The following is a 12,042-nucleotide window of genomic DNA, read 5'->3' as shown; positions in this document are numbered from 1 at the left end:
GTGGCCTCTCAGCTGAGCCACAGCCCCTCAGTTTCAGCTGCAGCCTCCACATGATCACCAGCAGCATGTCCTGCCACAACCTAATGCCCTATAACCATCCACAGCCAGGCCTGTCCCCTGTCTCCTGAATATCCTATCACTGTTCCCATCTCTGCACCTGTGCTCATGCCCTTCCTTTCACCCAGATTGTTCTTCAGTTTCCACTCTGCCCTGTCAAAGCTTAGCTTGTCTCTCCCAGGCTCTTGGCCCAAGTCCAGTCTTCTCCTCAAAGTCTTCCCTAGCCAATTTAGCCCAAGTGAAACCCCCTTCAATGAAATCCTATAACTTCCTGTTTGGAACACTCCACTCAGTAATTAATCCTATATCGTGTTCATTTTGATCATTTCAGACATGTGCCACTTTGTCACAGCAAATCCTAAGTTCCTAAGGAAGAGATAAGAGTCTCCCTCTCTGCTGCTGGGTGCTACAGAAAGCTAGTACACAATAGACCCTTAACAGATTTTTTTTTTCTGAGGCAGAGTCTCACTTTGTCACCCGGGCTGGAGTGCAGTGGTATGATCTCAGCTCACTGCAACCTCCGACTCCCAGGTTCAAATGATTCTGCTGCCTCAGCCTCCTGAGTAGCTGGGACTACAGGTGTGTGCCACCATGCTTGGCTAATTTTTTGTATTTTTAGTAAAGACGGGATTTCACCGTGTTAACCAGGATGGTTTCAATCTCCTGATCTCGTGATCCGCCCACCTCAGCCTCCTAAAGTGCTGGGATTACAGGAGTGAGCCACCCCACACGGCCAACAGATAGCTTTTAAACTGAACTCTGGTTCTGCATTTAGGAGTCCCTTCCCCCAGCTGAGTCTTCCTAGATTCTTGAACCTTTCCCTACAAGACTAACTGAAACCGCTCTGAGCTCTTCTTTGAACTGGCTCTTCCTTCCCCAATTTCACTGTTTCATGGTGGAGCCTACACCCACCCCCAAGGCTTTCCGAGCCTCCAAACAGGCTGAGTACAATGGCAGGGTGATGTCATGCTGCTCTGTTTATACACCCTATTTTGTGCTGGCTTTCCTTTTAAACCACAAGGCTGCTTCAGATTCCTTGTTGGCTGGTGGGATGGGGTGGTGGGGGTAGCCAGCCGGCTCAGCCTCTGAGGTGTTAGCCCTACCCTCTTCTGCCTGGATAAGAAGATTGGCCATTCTTCCCCAGGGTCTCGTCTATGCTAGGGTCCTTTACCTGTAATTTCTCTTTCTGCTTGAAGTTAAGTGGTCACACCTGGGAGAAGTGGGAACGAAGAGGGTGCTTTTGCCCTGCTGAGACTGTCCCGAACTGCAGATGAGAGTAGCCTAGCATAGAGGCATGCACCTTTCTTTCTTTGTTTTTTGTTTTTTTTGTTTTTTTGTTTTAGAGAGGGTCTCCATCAGTGGCCCAGGCTGGAGTGTAATGGCACGATCTCGCCTCACTGCAACCTTCACCTCCTGGGTTCAAGCAGTTCTTATGCCTCAGCCTCCTAAGTTAATTTTTGTATTTTCAGTTGAGAAGGGGTTTCACCATGTTGGCCAGGCTGGTTGTGAGCTCCTGGCCTTAGGTGATCCACCCATCTTGGTGTCCCAACTTGATGGGATTACGGATGTGAGCCACTGTGCCTGGCTGCAGCTTTCGAGCCCCTGACTTTCCTGCTTGCAAGAAGGGTGGCTTAGAATCCTAGTGATGCCTATACCCCAGGACAAATCAGAAAGTGCTCTGGGTCTTAGGGAGCCTCCCTGGCCACTCTTGTGGATTTCTTATCTAGTTCAAAGTAGCTGCTTTATCACCAGGAAGAAGAATGTCATCTCCACCCCCACCAGAAGCAGTAGCCAAGAATGCTAGGGCTCCACTTATTATTGGGAAGAGGAAGAGAGAGGGTAAATTAGTCACAGCTTCCAAAGAAAGAGATTTCTTAGGAAATGCACATTATCAAGCCAAGGCTGAGTAGTCATCTTCAGAACTGTGAAATGCTGAGCCACAGGCAAGATGAAACAGACTCTGCTGTCAGTGAGGTCAGAACTGCACCTGAGAGAAGGCAGGTCAGACAGCAGGAGCCAACCTGATCGAGGCCAGGGTGTCGTGTCTCTTTGTTTCAGCACGAAGGAGAGCCCTGTGTGCCATTCTGCTGCAGGGAAGAGCTGGAGCCTTGGGACTTGGTTTAGCTTCCAAATGAGGCCCTCATAGTACTGTTTGGGGAAATGTCTCTGTTCATGAGGAAGGCAGGCAAGCAGAGCCACAACACAGGGACACAGAATCAGCTCAGGAACTAACCAGCTAAACAGCCAACGAGAAACCCAAGGGAGGCAGGAGGTAGAGTCTTAATCCATTTGATCAGCTGGGCACTGTGGCTCACACCTGTAATCCCAGCACTTTGGGAGGCCAAGGTGGGTGGATCACGAGGTCAGGAGATCGAGACCATTCTGGCTAACATGGTGAAACCCTGTCTCTACTAAAAATACAAAAAATTAGCTGGGTGTGGTGGCACATGCCTATAGTCCCAGCTACCTGGGAGGCAGAGGTTGCAGTGAACCGAGATTGCTCCATTGTGCTCCAGCCTGGGTGACAAGGCAAGACTTCATCTAAAAAAAAATCATTTGATTGGCAGTCCATCTGAAGACATTTTGAACAAGCTTTATGCTGTACAAGTGGCAGTTAGTGGGGTGGGATGACTAATGCCTCCCAAAATAGGATCAGAACAAAAATGGCATTTAACTTTCTTCAAAAAGGGTGATGTTCTTTTGGGTGCAAGTAGTCCACCCAGGAGCTAAACGCAGCCACCCAAAGTGGGGAAAGACTAGCTGGGCAGAAGTGACATAGAGGTGTCTTTGAGGATGGAGATCAGTCTGGCAGGGCTGCTACTGCAAAACCTATCCTAGGGAGCTGACCTTCCAAGTGCTGCATATTGGGGTCATTCTACTGGAGAGCCCTGTACTATCATCTACACCTTCATAGAGGGATGTGGAGAAGTGAAGAGGATGCTTCAGATAGCATGAAATAGAATGAATGTCTCAACCCTCCTTCCCTCTCTGGAAATGTCCTACCCATACCCTCCTGGCCTGGCTCATCACCAAAACCCCTCACCAGGACGTAGAGCAGGATGTAGAGGTGGTGGGTCAGCCAGAAGCCCCGGAAGCTGCGGCGGCGGAAGTGGTGGGAGGCGAAGACATACATGATGGCCAGGACCAGGAGCAGCACAACCCCTGTGAGGCCTGCAATGTGAACATAGGGTGGACGGTGGAGGAACAGTGCCTTCAAAGGGGACTATTCTGGGGCTTCCAAGGTCCCCTCTCCACTCCACTGCCCAAGTTGGGGTAAGAATGTCCCAGCATTCTCCTCTGGTCCTCTCTCCCCACACCACTGATCACAAGTACCTTTTATTTCAGCGGACCTTGTTTGTTTTTCATAGCCCTTGTCACCATGATTTTTTTTTTTTTGAGACAGAGAGTCTCGCTCTGTCACCCAGGTTGGAGTGCAGTGGTGATATCTTGGCTCACTGCAACCTCCGCCTCCTGGGTTAAAGTGATTCTCCTGTCTCACCTTCCCGAGTAGCTGGGACTACAGGCATGCACCACCATGCCCAGCCAATTTTTGTATTTTTAATTGAAATAGGGTTTCACCATGTTGGCCAGGCTGGTCTTGAATTCCTGGCCTCAGGTGATCCTCCCACCTTGACCTCCCAAAGTGCTGGGATTATAGGTGTGAGCCACTGTGCCCAGCCGATTTTTTACCCATGTCATTATTTGGTTTTTGTGTGTCACTTTCCTGACAGGTTTTCAAGTACAAGGAATGGACTAAGTTTGCCACTGAATCCTAGTTCCTAGTGCAGGGGCCTGGCACACCGTGGGCCCTATATAAATGTGTCCTGAATGAATGGATGCACAGGGTGTCCACTCTGGGCCAGACAATGGAAATGGAGGCCTGCCCTCATCAAGTCAAGGTTTGGTCCTTGTCCCTGCATCACTGGCTGCCACAGCACACAACATGAGCACTGGCACTGTTAGTGGCTGGGCAGGACCATACTCCCTGCTTATCACCAGAGTCCCCAAGTACAACCCAGAGTTGGTGGCAGGCCCCTCCTCTCACAGAGAATGCAGGCCATGGGTATATAGGGGGATAATACTAGAGCCAGGGCAGGGTGGGGAGGACAGAGAATGGTCCCTCAAGTGATCAAGGAGGAGAGAGGCATAAGTTAAGAAGATTAGAGCCCTGAAGGATAAAAAAGCAAAGGTTAAGAAGGGATCTAACCGAAGCCTGTAAAGTCCTAAAAGGAGAGGAGAGCATAAACACAGCCTTATCCACTAAATCTCAGTGTACAGGAATTAGCAAGCACCCTCTGAAGTTCAAAGCAGATCATTTTAGAATTAAAAAAAAAAAAAAAAGCCATGCTGTGTTTCACAGAGAGGAGCCAGTATAGAAATTGTGTTACCCCAAGGAAGGAACAGACTGAAACTATAAATAGCTTCAAGAGAGTTTGAATAGATTCACAGCTAATAGCTCTAAGATGGGTGATTATAAGCAGTTAGGAATATCCCCCAAACATTCTTTTCAAGGCATACTGGGTAGAGGCCTCTGTCTGGATTGACAAAGAGCCTGACCCCATGCAGCTGGGACACAGCGTTTCTCCAAGCTATTGTTATGGTATGTGTGTGTGTTGGAGGAAGAGGTAGCCACTCCTATTCCACTGGAACTAGTCCAGAGTAGGAGGTATTTCTCCTACTACCCCTACTAGAGGAGGAACTAGCCCAAAATAGGGGCAGGAAACCAGCTAAGCTCCTGGGAGGAGGACTGCATTGCAGAGTAGCCTAAGTCTCCTGCCACCCAGTAGTGTCCTCTAGCCAGAGGGCAGAGCCTGGGTCACCAGAAGAGCTGAATGAGTGAACCTGGTCTGCTCCAGGGTGCAGAGAACCCAGAGCCTTGAGCTCACAGTCAGGTCCAGAAATTCATGGATCAGGGAGGGTTCTTACCTGGTACAGTCTGGAAGAACCACCAGTAATACTTCTGGGGAAACTCAGACCTGTGTGGGGACAGCAAGGAGAGACCCTGAGAGATCTCTGGGACTTCCAGATGGGACCCTCCAGGGGAGGCATCCCAACTCAGACACCAGTCTCTCCTGCTGACTTGGCATTGGGGTCTCAGGCTGGTCACTGTCTATCCTGTAACCTAGAAGGTGACACTCTCCTCTGAGTCAGAGAATTTGTTTCTTTCCACCCAAAAGGAATCCTCCTACTACACACACACACACACATCTCTCTCTCTCTCTCTCTCTCTCTCTCTCGCTCTCTCTCTCTCTCTGTCTCTCACACACACACACACACACACACACACACACACCTACTCACCCGTCATCATGGAAGAGGCCAGGAAAGAGACAGGAGAGGATGCTGAGGGGGCTGATGGAGAACAGGTACACATTCACCACATGGCCCACACTGTGTAAAACTAAGGAAGAGCAGACAGGGTGGTGAGCTTGGGGCAGCCCAGGGTGGGTGCTCACTTATTGAACACAAGGTGGAGGACCCTAGCTAGAGTAGGGGGCCTGAAGAAGCACCCTATGGGGCTTCTGACCTTTTTTTTTTTTTTTTTTAGATGGAGTCTTGCTCTGTTGCCCAGGCTGGAGGGCAGTGGTGCAATCTTGGCTCACTGCAACCTCCGCCTCCCAGGTTCAAGCAGTTCTCCTGCCTCAGCCTCCCGAGTAGCTGGGACTACAGGTTCATGTCAGTACACCGGGCTGATTTTTGTATTTTTAGTAGAGACAGGGTTTCACCATAGTGGCCAGGCTGGTCTCGAACTCCAGACCTTGAGTGATCTACCTGCCTTGGCCTCCCAAAGTGCTGGGATTACAGGCAAGAGCCACTGCACCTAGCCTGGACTTCTAACCTCTAATCAATCTCCTGGCCCTACTGCACACCCCACAGACACACCATCCATGCACATAACCATGTGAGTCTGAAATTACAGCATTAGAAGTTCACTCCTGTGCTTTCTATCACAGTCATACTTTAAAACATAAAAAGTGGAAGAAATGACACATTATGCACACTCATTCTGGGGTGTTAGTAACTCGTCAGCTGAGGCTAGTGAGGTACCCTGGAAAGTGTGGGAAGAGGCACTTGGCAGTGACTAGTGATGGGCTCCCTGGCTTACTTCACACCCTGGCCCAGGCCAACTCCATCCTGATGGAGAAGGACATTAAAGGTAAATGCCAGCAGAGAGGGGTCTCTCAGAGGAGGGGAAGCCAGGGTGGAAGGGAAGCAGGGTGGAAGGCCCTGGAGATCCTCCCAAGGACACCCAGGCCCTGCCTGTGAGGACGATGGCGGTGGAGGCAATGAGGCGATGGAAGTCAACAGCGGCGTCGAAGGGCACATAGCGGTTGAGGAAGGTTTCTCGCAGGAAGGTGATGAGGTTGCGGCACATGGTGAGCAGGATATAGGAGAACATGAAGGAGATGCTGGCCGCTGTGCCCCGTGACAGGATGATGCCCACGCGAGTGGTGTCCGTGATGCCCATGTGGTGTGCGGCAAAGGCGTAGTCTGCACAGGGGGCCCAGGCAGGCAAGGGAGGGGCAGTGCAGAGGAGAGAGAGCTGGTTAGGGAGGTCATCAGCTGCAGGCGCTGGCCGGCTGCCACTCACAACAGGCCTCCCCCTCACAGTCTTAACTCAGACAGGCTCCATTCAGCAGGTTGCAGTCACCTGACCCAGGGCTGGCAGTTATCGCAGGCCCCGCCCTGGTGCTGTCTGTCACTCACAGTAGGCCTCACCCCCAGGGCGATCACTCATTGCAAGCCTAGGGACAGGGCTTGTGGTATGTAAAGTCACTCACAGTAGGCCCTCTCCAGGAAAAGTCCCCCAGCGATGGTGTAGAACACGGCCACGCAGCCGATGTGGCGCCGGTAGTTCTCAATGAAGCGCTTGAACTGCTGCACGGTCTGGTGGAGACGGCTGCGTTGGAACTTCTCTCGATGTGCCTCAGTGAACAGCAAGGGCTGGAATGACGTTACCCTGGGAGAGAGGAAGCCTTAGCCCTTGGCCCCCCATCAGATCCAACGTTAATGGGGCCCCACTTCCCGGAGGGGAGCCGCCCAGAAGGAGGGAAGCCCACCGCTTCCAAAAAAGGGACTGCGTGACTCTTGTGGAAGTAGGTTGAGACTTCACTATATCAGGCTATATTGCACTCCATAAGCAAGCTGGCAGTGGAGGAATGGCCCGGAATGGTCATTTCTTCCCAGGGGATACACTCCATCCACCCAGGTTCATTCACACTCAGTCTGTAGCTCCCAACCCCCACCCAGCACTCACAGCCTTTACTAGAGACTCAAAGGACACCTCTTCCATGAAGGCATCTCTGACCTCCCTGGCAGAGGTGAGTGCTTCCTTGAGTTCCAAAGCCCTTCGCTCTTACCACTATTAGAATAGTCATCAGTTGACATTGAAATGATCAGTGTACCAGACCATCTCCTTAGATTGTGATGTTTTTGGACAAGGACTGTTCACCTGCCTGTACCCACAATGTTTAGCACAGTGCCTGGCAACAAGGAAAGGATGTGTGTAAACTGAAGGAATGGGTGAACTGCCTGGGCTTAAGGGGAAGAGCAGGCATACTTCTTGCCAAACCTCCGCCGAATCTCCTGGGGAGGGTCCGTGTCCATGGGGCACTGCAGCCTCTGAGGTGTCAACTCAGTCTCAACACCGCTGCGGGAACAGCGGGCACTCACTCTGGGAGAGGGACTAAGACAAGAATGGTAAGAGATAGGATGCTAGCCATCTCAGCCACTTGTTCCTCTGCTGCCCTGGTCTGCCTCCACACCCATTCTGCTTAGAAGGATCAGAGCTGTCAGAAGGGGACAGCAGGATTCCCACGGACACCTACAGACAGTGAGTCAGATCTTGGGGGTCCTTACTAAGGTTGCTGCATAAGCCTTTACCCTTCACAAGGGCATTGGGGCCAGGCTGTAAGTGAGAGGGGAAATCCAACAGGCTTTCTGCTTGCCCTGGCACAGGGCTGTGTCTGCCTAAAGAAAGGGGTGCCTTTTTCTAATTTGTTTGAAGGTGCTACATGGGCTAGTGGTAGCCCTGATCCCAGCCATTCAGGGGAGAGGGATGTTGGAGGGAGGAAATGTTGGAGAGAAATGGTAACATTTCCTCCCTCCAACATCCCAGATGGGGGCTCACCAGATCTTTTCCTGGCTGATGTAGGAGGCTCGCCGGCAGAGGTCCTTGATGACTTCAGGCACATCCACCCCTGCAAAGCAGAGCCAGGCTAGGGAGCAGCTCAGGGTCCAGAGCCCAGGAGGGCCTGGCTGAGATGCACAGCACTCCTGCCATCCCATGTGCAGACACAGTGGACAGTCCCAGACCAATGGAGGCCCTGCCTTCGAGGGAGGCAGGGACCCAGCCATAGGTGGGCAGGGAGAAGGCCTGAAAGAAAGTTGGCCAGGCAGGCTTCCCTAAAGTGTGTCCATCCTCAGTCCCACTTCTGGGACTATGGGGTAGAGTTCAGGAACTATATATAACCTGCCTGCTGAGCCTGCTCTGCCATAAAAATTCAGCTTAAGATCCTCCAGCTTAAAAACCTCCAAGAGTTAAATGTAGAATCTAGGTGGTAGGTATATGGGAGATCATACTACAGTTCTTTCTACTTTTCTATGTTAGAAAATGTTCATAATAGGCCGGGTGCGGTGGCTCAAGCCTGTAATCCCAGCACTTTGGGAGGCCCAGGCGGGTAGATCACGAGGTCAAGAGATCGAGACCATCCTGGTCAACATGGTGAAATGTGGCAAATGTGCCACAGCAAATGTGGCAAAATGGTAACAAATAGCATAACCCGTCTCCACTAAAAATACAAAAAATTAGCTGGGCATGGTGGCACATGCCTGTAATCCCAGCTACTCAGGAGGCTGAGACAGGAGAATTGCCTGAACCCAGGAGGCAGAGGTTGCGGTGAGCCGAGATCGCACCATTGCACTCCAGCCTGGGTAACAACAGTGAAACTCTGTCTCAAAAAAAAAAAAAATGTTCATAATAAAATATTCAGGAGAAAAATTCTCCCAGGAGCACCCCATTGTTCCTGTCTGGGTTGAGCACTGCAGGCAGGACAGGACTAAGCTGCAAAGCCAAGTTCTCACAGGAGGCCTGGGAATCTCTGGGTTTCTTCCAAGTGCCTGAACCAAGCCTGAAGATGACCCTGGTCTATAGCGGAGGCCAAAAGAAGGCAAGCTGGAGTAAATTAGAGTTAAATCAGAATGTTTTTTAAAAAGCATTAATGCCTGTACTCACAAATGTTCCACAAACAGCAAATGTGGCAAAATGGTAACAAATAGCATATCTGGGTGAAAAGTCAAGGAACATCTCTTTTTTTTTGAGACAGAGTCTCACTCTGTTTTCCAGGCTGGAGTGCAGTGGCACAGTCTTGGCTCACTGCAATCTCCTCCTCCTGGTTCAAGCGATTCTTGTGCCTCAGCTTTTGGAGTAGCTGGGACTACAGGCATGCACCACCACACCTGGGTAATTGTTGTATTTTTTATAGAGATGGAGTTTCACCATGTTGGCCAGGCTGGTCTCAAACTCCTGACCTCAAGTGATCCTCCTGCTTTGGCCCCCCCAAAAGTGCTGAGACTACAGGCATGAGTTATTTGCACTTGGCTCTTTGTTCCTTTTCTTTAATTTTAAAATCTTAAAAAAAAAAAACTGGAGTCAACAACAAAGTACAAGACAATGAAAATAATATAATAGTGCTAATACTTCTCAATCCCCAACCCTGGTCTTACCCTCCACCCCAGGTGCTGGATGTCCCTGGGACTCTGTGGTGTGGGCTCCCTTCCATTTACCTTCCTTGCCCCTGCCCTCAGGCCCAGGTGCCTGCTGCTCTGGCTGCCCGGGAAAGGTAAAAAGCTGCAGAATCAGGAGTGCTGGGTTCCTTCTCTTCCAGCCTTCCCCAGGGGGAAGCCCTGACCAGAGGCTTATCTGTGTCTTGTCTAACTTGCCCCTCTTCCCTATGGAGGCTGCTCAGCCTGCTCCTTCTCGTAATCCTGGGAGGATCTGGGTTTGGTCTTAGCATGCCCCAGTGAGAGTGCCACGATGAGAAGATGCCATAACAACTCAGAGCACACTGTAGACAGACACTCCTGCCTGCTTCTTGCCCCTTCCTCACTCTTAACTCTAGCTGCCTCCAATTGAATCAGACACTGGTGGGGCAGGAAGTAGGGGGAAGGACAACAGAACTGGGTCTTCATTTACTCAGCAAACATTTACTGAGCACTCAGCCAGGGGAAATAGTGGCAAAAGAACCCCAAGAGACAGCACCTCACCCCCACAACCAGACACCCCAGCTGAAAGGAGTATGGCCTGGGTAGGGCTGTAACAGGGAGACAGTCTCCCTCTGCCCTGAGCACCAGGCACAAAAGGCTTTGGCAGGGAGCCAGGGGAAGCAGAGTTCCAACCACTATTCCCTACCCTATCCCAGCCCTACCAACCATAGCAGCAGAGCTTATGACTTCCGTGGGCCCTAGGCACTTTTAAAACCTTTTTGGGCCCTTTCCTCTATAAAAATAAAAAAAAAATTTTTTTTAATTATTTTGTATAATTATGATGATATAAAGAAAACTACAATCCAGGCTGTATACAGTATTATATATTTATGTTACTACATTCATTTTTTCCTTCTGATTTTAAGAGAAATTAAAACATTTCTGTGGACTCCTAAAAGTATGTGGCATTGTGTCTACGATGCCTAACCGGTGAGTCAGTGCTGCCTACCAGGCTGCCACACCTTTGACACAGAGCTGTGTGAAGCGGAGCTCGCTGTCATGGTCCCGCAGCATGAAGTGAAAATCCTCCCATGTCAGCTCCTCCTTGTCCTGGAAGCCTGACTCCTGGAACATGGACTCCACCACCTCGGCCAGCTGGGCCTTGGACAGGCAGTTGTTGGAGATCTCAATGAAGGACCTGGGGTTAGGGGAGCGGAACCATCAGGCCCTGAATGGGGCCTGGGGCCCAGACACAGGGCACACTGACTCCATCGCACCAAGCCCTCGCAGCCCATGTGGAAGGGCCCCGACTGGTGGAAACCCAAGCCCCCTGCTAGTTGGAACAGCCTCTGGTTACATGGGTAAGGAGGCCTCCACCTTCCTTGGCCCTTCTGCTCTCTTCTTCAGGTCCCACCTCTGCCCTGGCCCATTCTCTTGGCTGTTCCAGAAAACCAACCTCAGCATCCTGATGAACTCATCCTTGGAAATGAGGCCATTCCCATCAAAGTCGTACATACGGAACATAAGGCGAGACTTTTCCTCAGGAGAGCCTGGGAGAGGGAGGACTTCATAAGGAGAGTCCCCTGAACCCCCAGGCTGGCCAGAAGGGGCCTCACGCCAGTGTGATGACCAACTGCTGGACACAGCAAGGGTCATTCTGCTTCCTGACCCCTGCTTGGTCACTCCTGGGCATCTGCCATGGCTGGAGACCTGGCCCAGGGCTTCCCCACCTCCAACAAATCCAGCCCCTGTCCAGCCTCTCCTATCATTCCCTCCTCTCTCACCTTTCATGAAGACCACCAGGATGTCCAGGAACTCCCGGAAGGACAGGTAGCCATTACCATCCTTGTCAGCCAGAGAGAACATGGACTCCACAAACATGTCCTGGGGCTTGAGGCCCAGGGACTCGGCAAACTCAGCCCTGCTCAGCTCGCAGGTCAGGGCCTCCCGCACCTTCTGGGAGGAGTCCAGGGGCAGAGTCCCTGCATCGGCCTGGTTGATGTCCAGCACCTGCACTTGGGCAGCAGCAGAGGAGGGAGAGGAGACAAGGATTCCTTGACTTGAAGTTCAGCTGAGCCCTGTAGGAGCCACCTTTTGAGGTGTCTTCCCAGGACCGCCTCTGCTAGGTGGCCCTATGCTGGTCCCTGAGGCTGTGTTTGTTCTACAGAGCCCTGACCCTCTGTCTTAGCTGGCTGTACAGGGAGCTCACTTGGAAATAAGAAGTATGAGGTCTGTCTTGACCTGAGCACAAGAAAGCTCAGAAAGTGTGGACCATTCTCT

At 51.3% G+C, this 12,042-nt stretch overlaps 2 protein-coding genes across 14 annotated transcripts in view; one reads left to right on the top strand and one right to left on the bottom strand.

Annotated features, from left to right (window-relative positions):
* Nucleotides 1–12,042, top strand: part of DUOXA1 (dual oxidase maturation factor 1) — a 48,852-nt gene that overhangs the window by 7,643 nt on the left and 29,167 nt on the right. The window lies entirely within an intron of this gene.
* The window catches only part of DUOX1 (dual oxidase 1), a 35,127-nt gene that overhangs the window by 6,270 nt on the left and 16,815 nt on the right, over nt 1–12,042 (bottom strand). For 5 of the 9 annotated variants that reach the window (XM_078334156.1, XM_054239581.2, XM_054239582.2 and 2 more), the window contains 9 exons: nt 11,219–11,772; nt 10,785–10,960; nt 8,189–8,258; nt 7,619–7,744; nt 6,840–7,018; nt 6,319–6,549; nt 5,359–5,458; nt 4,984–5,033; nt 3,101–3,228 (listed from right to left, as the gene is read on the bottom strand). In XM_078334156.1, the coding sequence (XP_078190282.1) occupies nt 3,101–3,228; nt 4,984–5,033; nt 5,359–5,458; nt 6,319–6,549; nt 6,840–7,018; nt 7,619–7,744; nt 8,189–8,258; nt 10,785–10,960; nt 11,219–11,772 (1,614 nt within the window). The remainder of the gene's footprint in view (nt 1–3,100; nt 3,229–4,983; nt 5,034–5,358; nt 5,459–6,318; nt 6,550–6,839; nt 7,019–7,618; nt 7,745–8,188; nt 8,259–10,784; nt 10,961–11,218; nt 11,773–12,042) is intronic. The other 4 variants (XM_054239584.2, XM_078334157.1, XM_054239585.2 and 1 more) reach the window with 1 other exon arrangement.

Source organism: Callithrix jacchus, chromosome 8 (assembly GCF_049354715.1).
Source record: "Callithrix jacchus isolate 240 chromosome 8, calJac240_pri, whole genome shotgun sequence".
NCBI lineage: Eukaryota > Metazoa > Chordata > Mammalia > Primates > Cebidae > Callithrix > Callithrix jacchus.
This window is presented reverse-complemented; position numbering and strand designations above follow the sequence as displayed.